This window comes from Vollenhovia emeryi, unplaced genomic scaffold, assembly GCF_000949405.1.
Source record: "Vollenhovia emeryi isolate VEMERY1.0 unplaced genomic scaffold, V.emery_V1.0 DF939265.1, whole genome shotgun sequence".
NCBI lineage: Eukaryota > Metazoa > Arthropoda > Insecta > Hymenoptera > Formicidae > Vollenhovia > Vollenhovia emeryi.
The window spans coordinates 155,330-177,745 of NW_011967101.1; the positions used below are offsets into that span (position 1 = coordinate 155,330).

The 22,416-nt window shown below is 38.2% G+C and overlaps 2 protein-coding genes across 3 annotated transcripts in view; one reads left to right on the forward strand and one right to left on the reverse strand.

Annotated features, from left to right (window-relative positions):
* The window catches only part of LOC105559547 (cation-independent mannose-6-phosphate receptor), a 24,003-nt gene extending 19,767 nt beyond the window's left edge, over positions 1-4,236 (forward strand). The window contains exons 14-16 of the mRNA XM_012007914.1: positions 3,174-3,306; positions 3,632-3,780; positions 3,904-4,236. Coding sequence (XP_011863304.1) covers positions 3,174-3,306; positions 3,632-3,780; positions 3,904-3,996 — 375 coding nt within the window. The 3' untranslated portion in view covers positions 3,997-4,236. The remainder of the gene's footprint in view (positions 1-3,173; positions 3,307-3,631; positions 3,781-3,903) is intronic.
* Positions 4,237-4,325: 89 nt separating this feature from the next.
* Positions 4,326-20,232, reverse strand: LOC105559545 (CD109 antigen-like). Of its 2 annotated transcripts, none has more exons than XM_012007911.1 (28): positions 19,954-20,232; positions 16,628-16,701; positions 16,172-16,364; positions 15,818-16,042; positions 15,419-15,669; positions 15,006-15,164; positions 14,600-14,771; positions 14,312-14,503; positions 14,137-14,238; positions 13,928-14,061; positions 13,628-13,748; positions 13,385-13,528; positions 13,178-13,297; positions 13,039-13,093; positions 10,806-11,025; positions 9,419-9,536; positions 8,483-8,669; positions 7,987-8,147; positions 7,772-7,910; positions 7,288-7,406; positions 7,072-7,211; positions 6,762-6,981; positions 6,225-6,602; positions 5,960-6,112; positions 5,710-5,885; positions 5,098-5,269; positions 4,879-4,981; positions 4,326-4,755 (listed from the first exon to the last, which is right to left on the reverse strand). In XM_012007911.1, the coding sequence occupies exons 2-28, from the start codon at positions 16,684-16,686 to the stop codon at positions 4,550-4,552; spliced, it is 4,419 nt and encodes a 1,472-aa protein (XP_011863301.1). In that variant the 5' UTR covers positions 16,687-16,701; positions 19,954-20,232; the 3' UTR covers positions 4,326-4,549. The 2 variants fall into 2 exon arrangements, with proteins under 2 accessions (XP_011863301.1, XP_011863302.1); XM_012007912.1 differs by lacking the exon at positions 10,806-11,025 and adding an exon at positions 12,618-12,765 and having other exon boundaries at positions 19,954-20,231.
* Positions 20,233-22,416: the final 2,184 nt, after the last annotated feature.

Below are 22,416 nucleotides of genomic sequence, written 5' to 3' on the forward strand. Positions count from 1 at the left end.
TTGATTGTTAGATCGTGTAATCGTTGCGAAGAAAGATTTGTGATTGAATTTGGACATTGAGAACCTGCTACCTCATATTAGAATCCTATCTCATAACAGAGGACTTTCTTCTAAGTATACCACTGAATAATTCAGTGCTATACTTGTAACTGTGAATCAGTGAATATTCATTGTTTTCAGTGATACGTTCAGTAATCAGTGATACGTTCAGTAATCGTTTGTATAATATATCACTGTATAACGTACTTGTGTTATACATTTCCATGTATAATGCAGGTTTTTTTACTATTTCTTTTTGTGTAATATGTGTTTATTACGCTCAGAGTCTGAACAAACTGCATTCTTAGGACACAAGACAATTATCGTGCGTTAATTTAAGACAAAGACTTAAAACGTGAAACATTGTCTTAAGAGTACAATACAAGCATTCTATTCAGACCCATACTATTTTGCATCTTTCGCGTCTAAGTAATCGTTTCTAGATTGGACTTTTCTAGATTGACACTCTTTTACTCGGCTACCACTTATCTATTCGATGAAATGCGAAATATATTTGTCGCACCTTGATAACATATACGCTTGATAAGAAGCGGCAATAGAAGAGGGGAAATCGGAGCTAAGGATATTATTTTTTATTATCATTTCTATCTATTGAAATCTTTTATGCATGATGTAACGTCGATGCAATTGTGTATACAGGGTGGGCCATTTTCATCCGTACACGGTAAGATCTCCTCAGGTAGGGGTGTTAGCGGAAAATGCCTCAGACAATAGTCGTTGGGTTTCGAGGGGGACATAAGGTGGTGTCATTAATTTAACTTTGAATAGTTGCTTGAAGGTCACGTGAAGGTCACCTTCAATTTTTTAATGAAACCCCCTATTTTCCGCTATCACCCCTACCTGAGGAGACATTACAGTGTACAGATAAAAATGACCCACCCTGTATATGTGTGTATAATATATATGTATATACAAGATATTGACTCCTTTAAAAATGAAGGAAGTCACAAGTATTCCTATGCAAACTGATAATCATGGTTCTTTAGTTATCTGAAATAAATACTTTACCTATGTAATAACTTTTTCACATCTATTTAGCTTCTGTTAATGTACACATGTATGTATTAATAGAAACTATATCTGTTTAATTTTTACGTCTTATCGCTGTCTTATCTGATATTAAGCTCAGCTGTTTTTACGATGTCGTCTTTTTGCCTTTTAATTTAAAATTGAGCAAAAAATTTTTTGAAATATTAAGACTTATTTTATCTTTAATTTTTATACTTACGTGAACGTCAGGATCCTGAAAATATTGAAAATGGAGTCTCATTCCTCACAGTTCTTCACACCTTGAAATCAAAATTTTTATGTCCCGGTTTATCCGGTGGTTCGCACGATATACCGTTTGGTCTTTGCAACTACGTTTTTGACTTGTCGAGCGTATAAAATGTATGTTTATTCATAACTGATGAAAGGGATAAGATTGCCATATCCTGTCACGCGTTTCATCTCCGGGCGGTTATCAGATCAGACCCATCAGGATCAGATTATACAGACTAGACTCGACTGAGCTTTGTATCACATTTATTATGCGACTGTTTATTAACTGTCATCGGAAAAGGATAATTTCCGGACAGTTTCATAAGTGTGCTGAAGCGGTCTGAGCACGTATCATGGAATTTTTCGGAATGCATTCCGATTGGAATTATTCTGTTTTCCCTAGAAAACATAATAGAAATCTAGGAAGTAATTGAACAATTCCGATCGGAATCCATTCCGAAAAATTCCATAATGCGTGCCCTGAAACTTTACTTTATCCAAATCTCTATTCGGACACGTAGGAATTCTCATGCGTGTCACGCCTTTCTCTCGCCTTTGACGTCACGATTCGAGCATGGCCGCGGCGTGCACCCGAGTCTTAAGCCCATATCAGACTGCACGTTGAAGATTACGAATCGCGAACTGAAGATTAGAGATCGATCAATCGAATTTATTAATTTAATTTCCTTTCGTTTTGCTTGGTCAAATTCCAATCTCCCATTCGCGTTTCCTCAATCTCCAATGCGTAGTCTGATACAGGCTTTAACTCAGATAGCGCAAACCTGCGCAAGCAGATTCCGAGTTTGCTATACGTAAATTTTTGATAGCAGAAAGGCAACAAATCTGACAGACTCTGTTCTATCTGACGACATGCCGAACTGCCGTTATAAATCTAATGAAGTCTGCTAATGTAGGACCCCTGCCTTTCTTTCGAAGTGTTTTAAAACAATTTCAGTAATAAAAAAACATATTTTTAAACGTTAATATAACTTCAACTTGAATGAATCGAACGTCCATAAAATAAATTTGATTTATGTCAAAAAAAAACATCTTATTTAAGTCCAATTTGTGTGCACGGACAAACTATATTTAGAACGTGCGTTCATGAGACGTCTAGCTATCTGCTAACACGCTATACCGGCAGAAAACTAGCAGAACTTGTATACACGGAGAGATTTTTTTTAAATTTATCCTGAAAATCACGTAATCGTGGGATAACATGGCATTTCGAAGAATTTTATGAGTTTTTTCTTTAATTTTACCATACATTTTAGGCCCGGTTTCACCAAACGTCACTTAACTTCAATCTTAGTTTAATTTATGTTTGTCTCTTTCTAAAGTAGCAGTTGGAAAGAGACAAAGAACGAATTAAGCTAAGCTGAAAGTTAAGCGACGTTGGTGAAACCGGGCCTTAATTATACTCAGTATACGTTGTACTGTAGAATATAATGTAAAATTTCAAAAATCGTCATACAGTTCTTCAAAATGGCACGTGGTCCTATGAATACATGATCTTCAGGGTAAATTTTCAGAGAAAATTCTCTCCGTGTAATGGCGTAGTTTGGCTCCGCGTAATTGCTCGGAACACGAGCTGACCGCGGATAGACGACTATGGTTTTGTTGTGAAATTCTCGAACACGATCTTTTTCTCTAGCGTGAAACTCGTGAAAAATGAAAAATCTCATTGACGAATTCACGTTGGAGAAAAGGATTCACGATCGAGTTCCTGATATCCAATTTGCCACCAATTGTCGAGCATACTGCTAACACGTTGCTCACCGAGAAGCGAACGCTGCCGACTCATATCTCCAACTCGGTGTCATTAATTTCTTTTTTCTTTCTACGATCCCCAGGAATCGCAGTGCAGCGCGGAATTCGAGTGGCACACCGAGGTGATATGCGTGAAACATGCTAATTCTCGGAACGCGTCTCGGGAAGATGCATCGTCGTCCAGAATTCTTTTGGAACCATTTTCTCCTAGTCACGGTAAACACATCTTTCTTTGTAATATTAGATTTCGAATGCGACGTTGTGTCGAATGTCGACTTTAATGGGACAGATTGAGGCAAGAGTTTGTTGTTTAACGGAGAAAAGCGACAAATCTGAGAAAGTAAAATCGGGAATTTCTCATTAGCCTCAAACATGTTTGTCGAATTGTTTCACATTGAGAAATATCAGAGTAAAATTATTTTACATTTTAATGATGAATTTATGGAATTGTTTTTCTTTCAGCTCAATTTCCCTTTTTTCCCCACTTGCCTCGATTTATTTCTCCATGATGATCTTACAATACTAATATTCGTGCTTACAGCTGGAGCGATAGCTGGCGTAGTCTTAACTGTGATCGCGGTGATGGCCGCTTTAATTTATTTCCGAAATCCGGTGGAAAGGACATGCTGTCGTCCTTGGACAAACCTGCTTAGTTTCAGAAGAGGCACAGGTCGCGTCCAATATTGCAGAGTACGTTTGCTTTATATGTATAATGTCGCAATTTTTCTTCCCTTGGAACGTTTATAATGCAATAATTTTCTTTTACTCAAATGCCGTATATACGTTATATATACATTTTGCTTTTTGTCACAGGTCGATACCACTGAGGAAGCTAGACTTTTGCTCGACGCTTCCGACCCTACGCAGTGTCAATCAGATAGCGACGACGATCTTTTGCACGCATAAATTGCGCTACAATGTGATTATTATTTCTGTTTTAGATTCTAGGTATGTAAGTTACTGACCAGTTTTGTTATTTTCAATATTTCTATAAATTGTCGAATGAAGCGTCTTGAAAACCCCATTTAAAATTAACTGAGCATAAAAAGTACATTATTATTAACTATATTACATTAATAAAAATTGTGTTTTATAAATTCCTGCCCTTCTTTTATTCCTATCTCTCTCCATCATTCCCTCTCCTCTGTTTTAATATAAAAATTCATGTAAACGAGGCATTTTGTACAAACACCGGCGCATCGGAGGGGCAGTATAAAAAAATCTCTACCAATTAATAACAAGTAACATTATTAAGATTTATTATAGACTTAATATTATCATTAAATAATTAAATCTTATGTTAGTGCCATAAAAAGATTCCATAAAAAGATTGTAATATCTTATATCCTGTATAACAAGTATGTGTACTTTGGTCGCAACTTATACAGCTTCTTTACGTTACTTTGTTAGATTTAAAGTTTATATTATATTGAAATAATTATTCTCGATAACAATATAATTACAAGTACTTATGGAGAAAACAGTAAAACGAGAAGATCGTAAATTGCAAATATACACAAGCGTAAACGTGGGGCGCAGCGGACGCTGTAGCATTGTCCTTTCGTTTACCGGGTTTTGAAACGCATATATCTTCGCAATCTTCATCCTCGCACAGATCGCACAGCGTTGTCTTTCTAGGCTCGTAAAATGCTCTCGCTCTTCTTGCTGCGCATGTGAAAACAAAAAAGTAGATTTTTGACAATTTTATAAGACACACACTTTTATCTTAGAATATATTTTACATTTTTTTTCTAAGTTAATAAAACGTTTACATTATTTTGTACTTACACGAGTCATAATAATCATAAACGGAGACGGGAACTGGTTTTTGCTTAGCTACTTTATGTGTCCTAAATGCGGACACGGTTGGGCAATATTCCTGCTTCACCATCTACGATAATAAATAATTTTCTTATGTTAATTGTACTTCTTTTCAGATTTCTGTGGAAACTATTTTTTATTTAGTAATTTGTGTTATTTGGTTATTATTAGATCTGTGATACACACCTTGTCGAAATACAAAACCACCATTGTATCGCCGTTTCTAGTTTCCACGCGTTTTACGTGTGATGATATTTCTAAACTCGGTAACGAATCTCTGTCCACTGTGAAGCCAGAAGGTAAGCTTACTTCCATAACGGCCATGTTGCTCTCGTTTGCTTCCTCGGTTGGAACAAATCTGACGACAAATAATGGCGTGATTATAAATGTTCGATCAGCAGAATTTTATAACACAATACTGTCTAATGTCCATTTTTATCAATGCAGATTAACTTTAACCTCGGTTTAATTTACTTTTTATCTTGTTCTTAGAAGTAAAAAAAAAGGTAAAAGTAAGTTAAACTGCATTGTTAGAAATAGACATGAGAGAACTAGCTCATTCTATCTTTATTCTTCTATTTTTTTTAAAAAGATTAAACTTACGTATCTAAATATATTTCTCTTTGCTAAGATAAAAAATTAATTGAAAACTTTTTCGTTTTATGATAATTCAAGATAATTGCGTAAAAATATCAGAACTTTAAAAAAAAGTATCGACTTTCCTTTCTTACCGATATGGTTTCCAAGATTGTTAAACTTACAATTAGATAATGTTAAAAGATAATGACGAGAACATACCCTGAGCATATAGAAAGCTGTAAATGATTAGCGTTGGAATTTTTATCCACTTGAGGATCCAAGGTAAACAATGGAAAAGCTCCTGTCACGTTTAAATTATATTGATAGGAAACTTGCACTAGCACAAAACCTTTACCAGACGCCGTTATATTTACGAATCGTGTTTTCGAAGGTAGCTGCAAGAAAGTGCAAAAGTATTAATATCTCGCCGTAGCAACGCCGTAATGTACGCGCCACAATTTGAACTTACTACATGTTTTTGGAGTATCATGGAATTACCACTATTTATGCTTATAGAACCTTGACCTTTGTCCTCGTATTTAAATGTGATTCGAACCGAACTCGTGTCCCTGGACAATTTTTCAGCAAGCTTCGCCAATGCTTGAAGTCCAATCACGGTATCCTAAATTATTTTATATAATTTTTATATAATATTTTCACATAATTTTAATTAAACCTTAATTCACCTTTACTTTCATGCTTGAGATAATTTTGTACTTGAAATAATTGCTTACTTGCGTCGACGCAAAGCCGCCTTCCGTATTTCTCTGCTTGACGAGCCACTTCATTACGGGAATCGCATCTGCGACTAAATTGCGTCTAAGATACAAAAGTAAAGCATACGATGTCATTTCGACATCAACGGAACGCGGCAAAGAATAGTGTGGATTTTTATTGTCTTTCGGAATGGGTTTGCTCCACCATTTGAGATCCTGCTTCGTCGTAGTTTTCGACTCCAGCAAGTTAAATGCCGACGTCTCATAAGGGTGCTTTGCCAAATTCAAGGCGTAGGCGCACAGGCTCAGTGCGTAGGTATCGTTTAGTCCTTCCATGTTACGGACAATATAGTCAACAGCCTTGTTTATAGTATTGCGATATTTCCCCACAGATTCCTGCATCAAAATGTTTCAATAATTGTGTGACATGGGAAACGTTAAAACGCAGTTTTTATTTTGCGCATTGCTTTTAAATGACATATATCTGGCGAACAGTTACATCTCTCTAAGTGCTATTGAACTAAATAGAAAGGTATTGCGTCTAATTGTACTTACCTCATTTTCCAGGAAAGCAATAAGTGTGTATGCAGTTAAAGCGAGTCCCTTGGCAGCCCCGCCCTGCATATCACGATGGCTAACTCTTCCCACTTCGGGGAAAGAACCGTTTGACGCTTGATTGTTGGACAACCACTGCAATGCCTCGTTTATGATCCTATCCTCAACCGCTATGTATGCCGCCGCTTGCTTGAAAGATTTCGCTACAAAAGCTGTAAGCCTGATAAACGTAATACTTTAGCTCTTGTGACTCAAATATCTCAGACCTTGAGTAGATGAAATAATCGTTAAATAATCTTGTTGTGCGTACCATGTACTTCCGCTAGGATCCGACATGCCAAATGCGCTGAACGAGCCGTCGTTATGTCTATAAGTCAATTCCTGCTGATAGCCGATATCCAGATATTTTAGCGCTTTGCTTTGCACGGCTTGCGTTAATTGATTCGTGTTCTGAAAAGTGTATTTTTTTTTATGAATATGAATTACAATTTGTACGCCATATAGCAGAATAGATTATTATCGGTACCTTGAGGTAATTTAGAATGACGATGTTTGGTACAAAGTTGAGCATATTCTGCTCACCGCAACCAAATGGCATTCTTATTAAATTTGCCAAGTTCGGGATACTAGGACCCAAGATATCACCTGTAACAATATACAATCAATAAAGAAGTGGGATATTTTACGCGGAATAAATTTGCATATTATAAATGTGGTACATATGAATTTTATGAATACATGTAGCTTGTTACAGATTGATACTCATTATGGATTATAAATAGTTTAAAAGAGTTGATTTCTCCCTTATAGAAATGTAAGTTAAATAATTACTAGAAAATTACTGTACATCAGTAATTTCTAATAAATAACTCAATTACTGAACTCTCTCTAGTGATTGTTCAGTGCTTTTTTTTCGTTCCCAGTTGTTACATTTCTGTAAGAGTTGGGGGAGTGGAAAATCAACATCTCTTCAAATTAGAAGCAATGCATAATCTAAGTGGCATTATTACCAACTGCAGAAATTTGTATATTCTCAGATCCTGGAACTGCATTATTAGGTATGTTGATGGTAACGTTCGCACCCGCCTGCTCAGTGTTTCTCAAATCCAGAAATACCGCTTCATTCTTATATTGCGTTTCTCCCTCGGCCTTAAAGTAGAACAACGTTTACTTATCGTTGGGCAGTTGCGCGAACAAAAAAGGAAAAGGAATGAAAGATCATTACGTTGACGAGTAATTTATGTTCAACGCTGTCGCCAGCTAAGACGCTGTTAGCAGTCACTTTTATAGTGATGTACCCCAGTTCTCGTGGAATAATCATGAACGACACACTCGAGCCGGAATTGGCTTTCACGTCAATTTTTTTCCTGCGATATAACTCCAATTCTGAAAAAAATTAAACGACAACAATTTAATTCTACAAATTATCCTAATTGGATTAAGATAAGTTATAAGGCCCGGTTTCACCAACGTCGCTTAACTTTGAGCTTAGCTTAATTCGTTCTTTGTCTCTTTCTAAAGTAACAGTTGGAAAGAGATAAAGAATGGATTAAACTAAGCTTAAAGTTAAGCGACGTTGGTGAAACTGGGCCTAAGTTACATACGTTGATATATAATTATATCAACTTATTTATAAGCTACATACATTGTTACAATTAGAAAACAAATATTATTGTCCTCTTTCCCCCCCCCCCCCAGTTAAATAATGTTAAGCCACTTACTTGGTACATCGTGAACTTCATTAGAAACCTCCGCGAACTCAAATTGTCCCTCGTTTGTTAGCAGAACTTCGGCTGTCACGTCCTTATTCATATAATTGAACACGACAATCTGTATTCCTACGATTTCTCCCCGAATTACCGAGTACGGCAAATCGACGGATATGAAGAAGGGTTTGAACACTTTCAACTAAAAAAAAAAAGTTATTCAAATAACATTAATACAACAGTTCGGTGATTATTCCTTTATATATAATAGTTTCCTGGTTTGCTGTACAGTATTGCACAGATCTTTATCGCTTTCATTATACTTATACGTGATGTGTATAAAAAAAAAAAGGAATTACCATACGTGCAATCGACCCAACGTTGTGCCGTTTATTGCAGATTGAAAGAAGAGATTGGTAGAAAATCAATGAAAACAGAACAGTGAATTTGCGAGGAAAGAGAATCGGAAAGTTAGTAAAATTCGCGGCCGGAAAGAATTTTGCGATCGAATCTATCATTTTCTTTGTTACAGCAAATTAAACTCTAAAGTAATTTTTCCCTGCAACAAACTCAATACCTGGACTTTTCCAGTAAACACCAAATAACGGTTACATAATACCAATATTATAATTTCTCAGTCAACGATATAAATGTAATATAACATATCGACTGATCTCTTTCGCAAGGTCGTATTTCGATTTTACGCAATTTTCGGTTTTTCTGCTTAAATGCTCATTTAAGACCAGCATAAGCATTTAAACAGAAAAGTGGAAATTGTGTAAAATCGAGATACGATCTTGCGAAAGAGATCAGTCGATATGTTGTACATACATAGCTGTTACATTGTTAAGTAGGAAATTATAATATCGATGTCATATCACTGCTGATAGTTGGCGTTTACTGGGCTTTGTGTACAGATTATATAAGTGCGCGTGTAATGAGTGTAACAACCTTTCTGGGTTCTTCTATAAGGCCCAATCCGTGCGCGTCGTTGACGGAAAACGCAGTCAGTACCCAGGATGTGATGGAATCTGGCACGGTGCGTCGTAATTCCGTTTTTCCAGTATACCTGTAAGAGTACACAGATCGAACGTCATAATCACGCAAGATAAAGGGTATTCTGCATCTCGTGTACTAATATTTAGATGATAAATAAATTGGAATAATTAAAAAAACTATGAACTGATCTTTACCCTTATAGAAAGGTAAGCAAAATAATCACTAGAAAATTACTGTACATCGGTAATTTCTAAGGATTCAATTACTGATATTCTAGTAAATTGTTCAGTGCTTCTTTGCGTTGCCAGTTGTTACGTTTCTGTAAGGGTGATACCTCCGAAAAGTACAATGTTTCGGATAGCGATAAAAGAGATTACATCGCAGCTGTCTAGTGAAGCGACAATACGCAGGTGTACACGATACAAGCAAATTGATGTAATATGAAATACATATTCTTACGTTCGTATCCTTCACCTTTTGCAAATGCGGAGACACATTACGTTTCAACGTAAATGATGTATAAATAGCGAACAGTGTTACGTACAAAAATCAATCGTTCCTCCGTGAATGACGTGATGCAAGACAGTTCGTTCTCCAAGAACTGAGATATGCATGATACGCAGAACAAGCCTTTGTAACGCAACTTACATTTACATTCTTGAGAAACATGAGATCGCACCTTTACCTTGATCAACTTTCACGTAACTGTACAATACGGTATGCGCGTTATTTACAGATATACAGGGTGTCACTGAAAAAACTTACGAGGGGCACGTGCGGACCGATACATCGAGCGGAAATAATTTTACTCTGTAACTTCGAAACGGTCGATTCGAACTCGCTCTTGCTCTTTTTTTTCTCAATTTACGTACACAGACAGGTAGGAACGCCTGGACATTGCTACACTGAGAGGCCCATTTTGTTGAATGAAACCAAATTTAGTTGACTCAACTGAACTTCTTGTTTGAGCAAACAAATCGCTCAGTTGATACAGCAAAAAAATTTAGTTGGAAAATTTGGTTGTATCAACACACAAATTTGGTTGAGTGAACATGCGCAGAATCCTTTTATAGTATTCAACTAAACGATTTTGTTCACGCAACAAACACAATTATTTAGCATATTTTTCGTTTTATACAATTACATGTTCAATCAAGAAAATGATTTGACCAAATTGTTTCGTTTCATTCAACAAAATGGGTCTCTCAGTGTATAATGTATTCTATAATTATAGAAATTTCCAGGCATTCCTGCCCGTCTGTTCACACCCTGCATATATACCGCATTTACACAGACGTGCATAAACACGCTAAAAGTATACAAGATACGAAATAAATACCCTGAAGAGAAGTTTGTGAAAAGCCAGGTGTTTAAGATGTCATGCATTAGGAATACACGGGGCTTATTCCAGACAGGGGGTGGGATGCGAGAGAAGGCGTAAGGACCTGCCAGCGGTGGTCTTGTCGCTAATCTGTGCGTGACAGGTGGACCAAGGTCTGGTCGAAGCGTGGACACCCCATGAGGCGAGCCCGTTATTCTACCCTCCAAAATTTGTGGTCCTGCAATCCAATTCTGCATGTTGTATTACACCAGCCCCGATCATTGATCGAAAATAAGGTAACTATACTCAAATACGAACGATATAGCCTAACGAATATCTTTCTGATCCTTGATACGATGTGATTACCTTTACAGAATGCTTCAGATCTACCACCGCCTCTTTCAGTTACAGAAAGAATTTAGTTTCGGGATCAATTCTTCATTAGTGAAGATTTGAAAAAAAAGACACGTTCTCGTGCAGCAATAAATTTTAAACGCTACATTTGTAATAAATTTTCAACATTTGCATCTTAAAGAAACCAGAATGCGCGCTTGTGTATATCAAGTTAATGTTTTGTTCAGTAAAAGCTCGCTTAAAATTGGATTCAGAAGAATTTCAATTTTACCTGAAATTTATTCACTGACTTTACGCTATTTATTAATTCAACGGACATATAAATGTCTTGATATTGATGCATCAGAAATATTTCTATTTTCAGTAACGGCAGTTCTGAAACATCCTCTTTATGTAGTTAAGAGACATTACTTAAATTTTCTCAAATTTAATTCTTTATGCAAAGATAAAATTATTTTAGTTGAATGTAATAATAGATAATATTTAAAATTTATAATAATTAAACTAATATTTAAAAGGGTCGTTGTCAATTTTTTTCAGAATACCAAAATTGTTAAATTTCATAGGTTGAATAATAAAAACCTGGAACAATTTTAATGCGCAATTAAATACGATAATTAGAGATAATTGTAAATCTGTACAAGAGAGAGGCTCAACTCCATAATAAATGGTAGATATATTTTAGTTTACCAGAGCAGCACCTACTATATCGTATCAGATTTCTTAAATTCGCATCTATCTCTGAAAGTTTTTTTTACTAATCTCAAACAATAAATTTATAATAATACATAAATATTATTGCCGCAAGTTATAAGACCACGGAATCGCATTCTGAAAATTAAATTAATTTACGTAAAAGAAATGATCAGAAATAGATGTCTGTCTAATAATATTAAAGATTAGACAAGTAGACAAAATTTAATTTCGAATTATATCTCTCCAAAGTAAATATATACATATATTAAAGATAATAAAATGTTTAAATCTATATGTTAAATATACAGAGAGTACAGAGCGCATATGTACAGAGCATTCCAAAATCAGGAGAAATCAACACCGAAATGCAAAAAGATCCTGAAAAGTTGAAGAATTTATCCGCCACCATAAGTTATCCAGCGCCATTTCCCACCGCAACAACTTTGATGCGCAATTTTAATGCGAAGCATTGTTGTAGTTTGCGTTATTTCTTGTTGTACGAAATCTCTTACGTGTTAATATTTTAATAAAATATATGAGTGTAGATTGGATGTCGGATTTTCAACCAAAATTCGTGGTCCAAAGAAAAGATTATGTCATCACAAAATAAAATAGTAGCTTGCGGACACGTTAAAGAGATGCTACGAAACAGTGCGGAACGATTCCTGTTACGCAATTAAACGTGTATCCAAGTGAATAATTAATTGTCGACAAAATGTACGAGCGGACGTGTAGAATGATGAGTGTGTGCATGATAATTTATTACGTCAATGGCATTACCCAGCGTCAAGCGTTTGCCAAAGCCAAGTTTCAGGGAAATTCTTGCGAACTTTGACCTTCTCGGGCGGTAATGCACCACCCAGCTCCGGGCCTGGGAATGCTGCAGCGGACGCAAACATCACGTCCTCGATACTAGATCTGTAGTATACTACACACATACAAGCTCGGTTAAAAAATATATATCTAATCTGACCGAGATCGGCTCAACGGTCGATACTGATTAAGAGAATAAATCGAGACCAAGAATGTTACTCTCATGCTATATTATAAATAAGTTTGAATATAGTTATCCGACGATTCTACAAAATACTTCAATTCAGAAATACTTTATACTTAATGGATGTGCGCGTTATGTTTTTAAGTGCGCGTTAGTCTTCCACTAAATAATAATTTGCCTCGAGTTTCGCACCTCGATACTTACGTATAGGGAAGTTCTCGTGGACGTATGCGTTTGTGAGAATTACCACGCCAGTTTTCTGCGAACAGGACATTCGCCATTTAAGTTTGATTATCGGGTAACAAGCGCGAGAGTAATGAGAAGGAAGTATAGCATATTTTACTTGAAACACATCGTCCGCTGTTCCAGAGCCGGGTCTCCAGAGGGGACGGCCGAAGGGCACTTCTGCGTGTGGCGACGTTTCTGCCTTGTCGTACGACTGCAGCTCCTTGTACACTTGGTCCTGCGCGCAATTAATGGATGCAAACGGAATCAAGTGAAATCGCAGGTACAGAAATTTACAGATACTCGTAGATAACATAAGACGTACATAGGTGATATCATTTCCAGATTTCAGCAAGAGGGATCTCTGATCGACGCCCAACAGTCCAATGAAAGAATTGGGTTTCGCCGATATCATAAGATTGACGCTAGCTCCGGGCATAACTCCCTCTGGTGTTACTTTAAGGTCGACCTATAATATAGATTATAACGTTAGAATATATTATCTTACATTCCTTTTAGTGTGAAATCGGTACGACTTGGGCGTTTCGCGAGCGCCATGATAACTTACGTGATTTTGAAGTATTCCCGCGAGTTCAACGTCTAACGAATCCGCTATTACTTCTCCATCTGTCCGTACATAGTATACAATTACGTGTGCGATAGGGGCCATGACGTATGTCGCTAAAAATCTGCAACATATTTTATTATATAAAGTATCAATTTTGAAATCGAAACTTGATCAATAGTTTCGGACCGCTTGTATGGTCGAGCTGTCGAAGTTCGAGTCTCAGGATTATGTTTTTCTGTCACTCGACTGTCGGAAAAGTGCGAACACTCTTCTAAGCTTCCTTAATTCTGAAACACTTACTTGAATGACGTCGTGTACTTGTCTTGCACGTAGATCGATCCTGCGTCCAGGATATCACCGCGACCAAGTATCTCGTAACTTATGTATTTCAACGGCGCGGTAGAGTTCACTTCGATGTCGACGTAATTGTTCACCTTGCGGATTAAAAGATTGTGAGAATATTACTAGCCGAAACGTTCCTACGTAACAATAACAGATGCAAAACATACGGCTGGCTTTTCCGTTTTCAGAATCGCTTGGATGTATTCGTTGCTTGCGGACATAGCTTGATTAGTTGAAGGGAACCATTCATGCAAGTTTAAGTATTGTGCCTGCGTACATACACAGACAGTTAGGTATCGCAAATTTCTAAGTAACACAAGGAGGCTTGATTAACAATTTTACCTCTACATTCAGAGGAAAAGAGATGTTGTCCTTTGCCTTAGGCGGATAAAAATCTAGTTGCACCATGCCGTGCTCGTCTAATTTTCTTGTGATATTGGAATACGCCGATTGATTATATGTGTACCCGTACGCTATTAAAACGTCATTTTTGGTGTCTTGTACCGGCGAGCCATCGTGATATGTTAATTTTAACTGCAAAAGATACATAATATATGTATTACATAATACATTGCAACTTGAGCACCCAAGTTGCACCTGTTGCACATTGTAATAAGACATTCGACTTACGAAAGCAGTATATTTTAACCCCGGTTTGAAATATTCCGACGTTCTTATCAACTCCATCGTGTACTTGTGCTTGTGCAACGTTATTTGCATCGAAGCGTTTTGCCTTCTGGTAGTTAATTCTTCTTCCACTACCACGTCAATCATGATGGGCCTCTCATATTCGTCGGTCAATCTATAAAATAATATATACATAATATGCGATGCAATACATATACGCATATTTGCAATATTTTCTAATGTGAAAATTGGTATACTAAAAAATACGTAACATGAGCCTTGGCAAGTTTTTATTCCAGCAGAAAATTGTTTAAATGCTAACATTTCGAGAAGCAAAAGGAAAAGAGGAAACATGTCGTATGTAGCGCTATGTATATATGTAATTAATGCAATATTATGTCGAATTTACCTTAATTCAGTCAATATATCGAAATCGACTGTAACTTTTCCGTCAATCGGCACCACCTTTCTCACGGGTTGTTGGAATATCGGTTGGATCACGCCAGAAAAAATGTCTGGATAAGCTGTTATCGTAGCTTCGCCTTTTACCGGTTTTCCATAGGTATACCTAAATTATGTTCACTTACAAATGAATACTTCCGGTCAAATGTGGCTTAAGTGACGTTAAATAGGTCAGATCATTAATTATCAATTCGTAAGTGATTATAAACTAATAATTTTCGAGCTGGAGCTGAGAAACCACCTCCAAAGTCTGTCTTCACTAGAAACGTAGGATCTACTGACGAAGGCGGTTTTCCATAAATCTTTTCAAATCCATAAAACTTATCTCCCCCATAAATTGTTGCCGGAACAATCGCTTACTTTGCATGGATAGTGGCTGTAACTATCGAGTCTTTGAACTGCATGTGCTTTGGCGAGTCGATCGTCACCTCGAAGTTCGGCAGAACGTACTCCGCGACTTCAAATTCCTTTTCAAACGTCTGATCGCCGACATTGGCGATAAGCTTCCACTTTCCCAGTACCGGCGAATGCGACAATTCCAACTCACTGCCGAAAATACCGTGAGCCACCGCTGGTCGAATCCATTGCTTGATACGATTACCATCGCCATCCTGCGGTAAATTTTCTCTCAAGTAATATCATATTCTCACGAAGAATTATATTATCTTATTGTCACGAGTAAATGTAGTTTACGTGACACACTAGTTTTATGTATTCAGTAAAGAGAGAGAGAGAGAGAAAAGATATGTGTGCACTTACAACGACATATACGTCTGTAGGTCCCACAATGCTCGGCCTCAGCCTCGAATCCAATATTATACAACGAAACATAACTTTGTGACCGGGTTTATAAATCGCCCGGTCGGTCTGGATGAAGACGGAGTAACTTTTATGCACATACTCGATATCCTTCGACTTGTAAAAATCGATACCGGACAGACCGCGTGCTGTGAGTTTGTATTTTCCCGGCATGGTTTCGCCGATCTAACATTGCAGGCAAAATCAACGATATGAATGTTAAATTAATGGGACAGATCGCTGGATAGCTTTCACCATTTTTTTATGAAATCTAACACGGACAAATGTGGACCACAGCTGCAAATTCATACGTACGTCTAGTCGCAAGATCTGAGTGGAGTACGGCTCGACGGTCGCGGTCCGAGAAATGTTGAATATCTTTCCCGCATCGAGTTCGCCAGCCAATTCGACGTATATCGTTGACGGCGTCGACACGCCGGTGATACTCACGGCGACATGATATTCCGAATCAGGACGCACCACTCTCGGCGCAATAATAGTGTAATACCTTAAAGGAGAACGAGGATCTTCTTCACTCCAACTTTCCCATTCTATTCTCTTCGAATTTATTAAAAAAGAAGACCTCTATCCACCGTTAGTATTGTTAACACTGAGGAATTGTCCCACGTTACAGCACAATCAAATACAGTGGGCCTTCATAATCGTAACGCGAGCATAGTTTGTTGTCACGAGGCAGCGTGACAAATTATTTTAAATGGAAATTACGGGGGCGTGTCTGATTAATGATCCAATTGACATATTTGTACTTACGGTTCTGCGACTACATTTGAGATTATTCCCCATAGCAATAGAATGCCTAGCCATTCCATGTTCCAAGGAAAGACCTGAAGATGAAAGCAGCCGGTTGTATTCAATGCAATTGATTACGAACGCGATTATTCAACTAAAAGACGCGATTATTCAACTAAAGGACGTTTAAGCTTTGAAAAATTAATACGGTTTTCTTTACATTGTAGAAAATAATATCAATCGGTAAAAATCTATAATTTGAACATAATTCATCTCGACTTCATTTTCGACGAACGAAGGTACCTTTTGAAAGACAAATTTGTGTGTCATTTATAATAGGACGTTGAAATAATGGACATTGCAAAATGATAAACAATTTGCGTTTTCCACGGAATCATCTTCCAAGATTTTGCTAATAACAATGGCAATCACGATGATTATTTTCTATGAACGAATTACGAGTGAAAACTCGGGGGGGGGGGGGCAATAATAGGTACAAATGAACGCGTAAAAGTCAAGAGTGTTAAACAAACGCGAGTAATTAGACGTAATTATGTACGTAAATAACACAATGCGCAGTGTGCGCATAGATGTCCATAATTATGTCGCCGTGCAGTTTCCTTTCTTTGCGAAAGCTCAGCTCGTCACAATACCGGTTTTTCCGGGAGTCCATTATGTATATCCGTCATCGTTAATTTCGAAGTTACGATCCGAATGAGGTAATTACCGGCCGCGAGAGGAGTGGAAAAAGACGACGGATAAATACCGTGACCGATTATTCCTCGGAATTAATAGGAGGCCCCGATATAGCCGTGTCGGATTGTGATGTCAGAGCGACAGGGAGAAAGAGAGAGAGAGAGAGAAATAAAAGCCGCGGGGAATTCCGACAAAACATACGGAAATATTTTTTGCACGTTACATCCGCGTGTTATATAATCAACTCGTGTCAGCGAAATTGTTTTCATTCCCGGGAGACCTCTGAAATGTTATATTCGTTAAAAAAAATTCAAATTCACAGACATATTACGCAGAAGTATTTTTCTCAGAAGTGCAATCGAACGTCACGTAGCCGTGTGGGTGCAAAATTCCAAATATATTTTAGAAGCTTGCTTCATCGTATACGTGCACTGAGAAAACAGGCGTTGAATAAAAAAATATTTCTCGATTCAGCGATATACCTCGGTCACGGGCTGTAGAGCAAATATTCACATTTGTTAATAGAAACAAAATGTTTCGGTACGTTATATATGTTTAATTGAAAAACATGAAATGATGAAAGTCCTCGATTATGAGATAGGATTCTAATACGAGATAGCAGGTTTTAAACGTCCACATTTAATCGCAAATCTTCTTTCGCAACGATTACACGATCTAACAATCAATTTTTCACTAAACAGATTACACTCCAAGGGCAGTAAATTCACGATGGAACCTACAGATGATGCCTAGTAATTTAGCAGAAACTCCGTTATCTCATATTAGAAGTCTGTCTCATAATAGAGGATTTTCCTCCAATTTTCTCCCTTGAATTAAAGAAGCACTGTCAACTTAACATTCAGTTTTATCAATAATTTTTTCTCAGTAAGTATTACAGCATTGCGTGCACTACTGTATTACACGCATAATGCAATGTCTGTTGAAACTTGAAACAAATATTGTAAAGAGATAAAATTGCTATCATGTGTGTATCCCGATGACGCAAAGATGCGCAGCGTTTTCTCTTACGATCACAGCTGTGGAGTATAAAACACTTCTTATCTATTTTTTGGTTACTTAATAGCTATCAAGATACTCGATACACAGAAGATACATAAATCAGTACTATTTTTATTCAGGAGTATCTGTTGACGATACATTGATTTAATTCCCATTAGTAAGCATAAGCTTGGTATTATCTCTTACCAGCGATAATAAATATAATTTACACGAAGGAGGAGAAGAGGAGAAATTTAACGGATCAGGACAGTTTTAATTAATAATAATTGTTTAAATTTCTACTTCAATCTATTAAATTTTGTAAACCTCAATTACGTTTCCGTTTAGAAAATCCTCGTTCACCGCGGTCTTTGCTTGATTACTATTATCTCAATCCTCGAGACGTAAAGTTTAGTAACATCACATATAACTGGAAATTGAAAGAAATTTAATTTCTCAAAATTGTTCCTTCCTTTTTATTGTAAAAGAGTAGCTAGCGCGCGATGCTAAATACTGCTTATAAGCGGACAAATATAAGATCGAATTACGAGTCTGTCGATGCAGAAAGTCTTGTAACGTTAGTAGGATTTGACACCTTTGCATTACTGCGCTTCTTTTGCGAAGAAACAAGATACACACGGTCGTATTTGAAACTCTAGCTCTGCGAGACATTCTTAATCATGTTTGTCGTGTCGAGAATATGGAAAGTGCTATGCAAATACGCCATTAGAGTAAATTGTCTTTCAAATGCATATTAATGTTTTATAATGTTAGGACATGTAAATATAAATATAAATGTCATATATAGAATGTAATATTGTCATAAAGAGAAACAATAACTGTAAACAAACGTATTGAAAGATGTTTTGTTAATATTAAAGGTAATTTTTTATTAATATCAAACTTTTCATAAACGGTACTATTAAAGAAAATAATTTTCGAGTTGCATACGATTGAAAAACGGGCTTTTCACGAATAACAAAAATGATATTTCTCAAGTGGATTCAAGTGCTAGAATTTTAATATAACGTAGTCTGAAATGCGCGTAAAGAGAGCTAAATTGGAAAGTTGCTATAAAATTGCCTATAATTTCTCTCGACATTCTCGCCAAGGAAAAATCGACCCGAAATTGATGAAGAAATCTGTCATTAAGACAATGCGCGGGAAGTGGGACACCCTGTATATGATAATAGAGCGAAATTTCTCAGCACGAAAGTATTCATATTAGGCTATTCCACTTTCCGCTGGTTTGCTCCGTAAATTGGGAAACCGGTGGGTATCCATTCAACACGGCCCGTCGAACGTCGATGCCGTCGATTAAATTCCACCTGCCGTAGTTTAGGTTCCGTAAATTGCTGGCCGCAACGAAAGTACCGCGGTCAATTCGTCGCTACGGCTCCGGGACTTTCACCGACAGGCGCGATTCAGGGCACTCGCGGGGGGAAACAGGAGGAAAAACAAAAGAGAGAACGATGGGTCCGGGGGCCCCCATTGAGCATACGGACGACCTCGGTGAACCCGCGTTACCGTCGATTTGATTGCTCCGAAGAAAAGAAAAAAAGGAGACGAGATATATGTACCTGCTGCGCGAGGACAGGTAAAGGAGGTCGTCGCGTCATCGTGCGAAAATAATTCGTCTCACGGTGACTCACCTGGCTGGAGAACGAAAGACGGGAAGAGGGCTCCTCCACCGAGCTGCACTGAGAAAAGAGCACCCGAAACGAGACCGGAACGACTCGTTAGAGCCGCGAGGATCGCCGTAGACGGTCGTCGCGTCTCGCGTCTCTCCGCGCTTCGCGAGACGGCGCGGGAGGTGGACGCCGCCGGAGAGGAGACGCCGAATCGGAGGAGAGTCGGGAGAGCTCGGAGAGTGCTGAACGTTCTTGCTAACGGCCCAACGGTTAAGCAAGTACTGACGGCCACTACCAATCATGGCTGCAAGAAACCGGGCAGTGCAGGTTTCCCTTCCGCCTCCACCGCGTCTCCGCCGCGCCGGGCCACGGCGATCTTTTACCGTTAGATAAAAATAGCGGCGATAATGCATCGGCTAGATATGCGCCGAGCTCTCATCTCGTGAAAATCCCGCCTGGAAATATATTCGACTTATCTTCTTTTTTTCTTCAAATTATATTAAACGTTTTCCGCGTAAAATGAAGCTTTGCACCGAAAGGGACTCGCACGCATGAATCAAACTCCGTTATCCGACGGGAAGTTGTCCCGCGAAGTCGGTTTTCGGATGTTTTCATCGCGAATCTTCTTTTTCTTGTCTCTCGAACGTAGATCGTACACGGTTATTCAAGGCTCGTTTTCCGACTCGATTCGACGCGAGACTTTTTACGAATAACAACCGTGTAACATCTCCGCGAGATAACACGGTTGCATACTGTTGACACGCTTCGAGATTCGATTTAACGATAACCGCTTCGGTCTCGCGCGATCGCGTCGAGGACGAAGGCCCACGGTAAGACCGACATAGTCCTAATGACTATATAAGTTTGAAATTCGAACGATGGTGGTGGAATTTCAGCGAACGGATATGGACTCGATTAATCTTGACGCGTCCTGTGACGCGCGGCGCGGCGTAATCTCAAAAATATCCTTGCGTAGGCAACATCTGCGGCGCGCGGTGACTTTAACGCGCGGTGTCCCGGTTAGCGAGAGTAGACGAGGCCATCGAGTGTATGTAGGCCTGCCGAGGCGCTTCGTATTCTTTTTGACGATGTTTGTTGGCGTATCTCGTGCCGATAAAAGATAGCACTTAACATAACCACGCATATATGTATATGTATTATATGTATGTATATTTCTAAGAAACGCAGCTTCTTTAACTTCTGAACTCACCCAGACTTTGTTACCACGATTTTTCTTCGTGATGCTTTTTAGTGAGTGAGTGAGAGAGAGAGAGAGAGGGGGGGGGGAAGAACAATTGCAAATATTATTACAGAAGTACGAAGTATCGCTACTAAAAAAAGCTGATGTTTCATGTTATAAGAGTGACCTGTAAAATGTAACACTTTCTTAACAGCATTTTGTAATTGATGAAAACGTTTTATATAAATTATGTTAAAATTTACAGAAAGAAATCGCAAATCGGTGTCAGCGAATTATATACATATGTATGTAATATACATTCGCTATACAGGGTGAACCTTATTTCCTGTACCAGCTTTTTACCATGAGAGATGGATTACCGACTGCAACTTTAGTTCACTAAACGGCATAAGAGGGCAGCTACTTAGATCTCAGGGATGTTACAGGTAAGTTGAAAACTTGTTCCACTTACAGACATCACGCGGAGAAAAATAATTTGCTAACACAATATATCTTATGTAAACAGTAAATTGGTAAAAGGGCCGGCGCAGCAGCTAAGATTCACCCTGTATGTATGTAAAATATTTACTTTTAGATCTCACTTGATTAAATTATTAAAACTCGCTGTCCTAGCCCGGCCTACCGTCGAAATATTTCAATTCAGACGATTCAGACGCACGGCGAGATACGGTCGCCCCACCATTGACGTTGCTAGGCGCGCGGAGAGTGGACACAGGCCTTAAGGCTCGTCTACACGACAAGGCGTAAAGCCGGGATTACGATGAACTTAACGTAACGGGACGCGACGGGACGTTACGTAACGTAAAACCTAAACACATTGTTTTTATATGCGGCTGATTACGATCGACGTGACGTGAAGTGTCAGAACTTAACGCAACGTGAAAACTGCCGATGTCAAGCTTCACGTCGCGTTGCGTCTAGTCGGGCTGTTCACGTGACTCTTTCAGCCAATCAACGCTCTCGATTTTTGTGCGCGTTGCACTCGAGTATAAAATACTTCTCATGTAAAAGTCTGAAGGAAAGCAACTATGGACACGCACAAAATGGAGACTTTATCGGCAGAGTGTCAGAAGATGCATGGCAAAATAATTGCAAAAGCCAAAATGAGCGTAAAGGCGCGCAAAACAGTCTCTTGTGTAGGGATATTCGAGCGCATGCGAGAGCGATTGTAGAATTGAGATAAGATATCCGAGCGAGAGAGGTTTCGAGACGCCGACGACGTGATCAAACATGTTCGATCACGTCGTCGGCGTCTCGAAACCTCTCTCGCTCGGATATCTTGG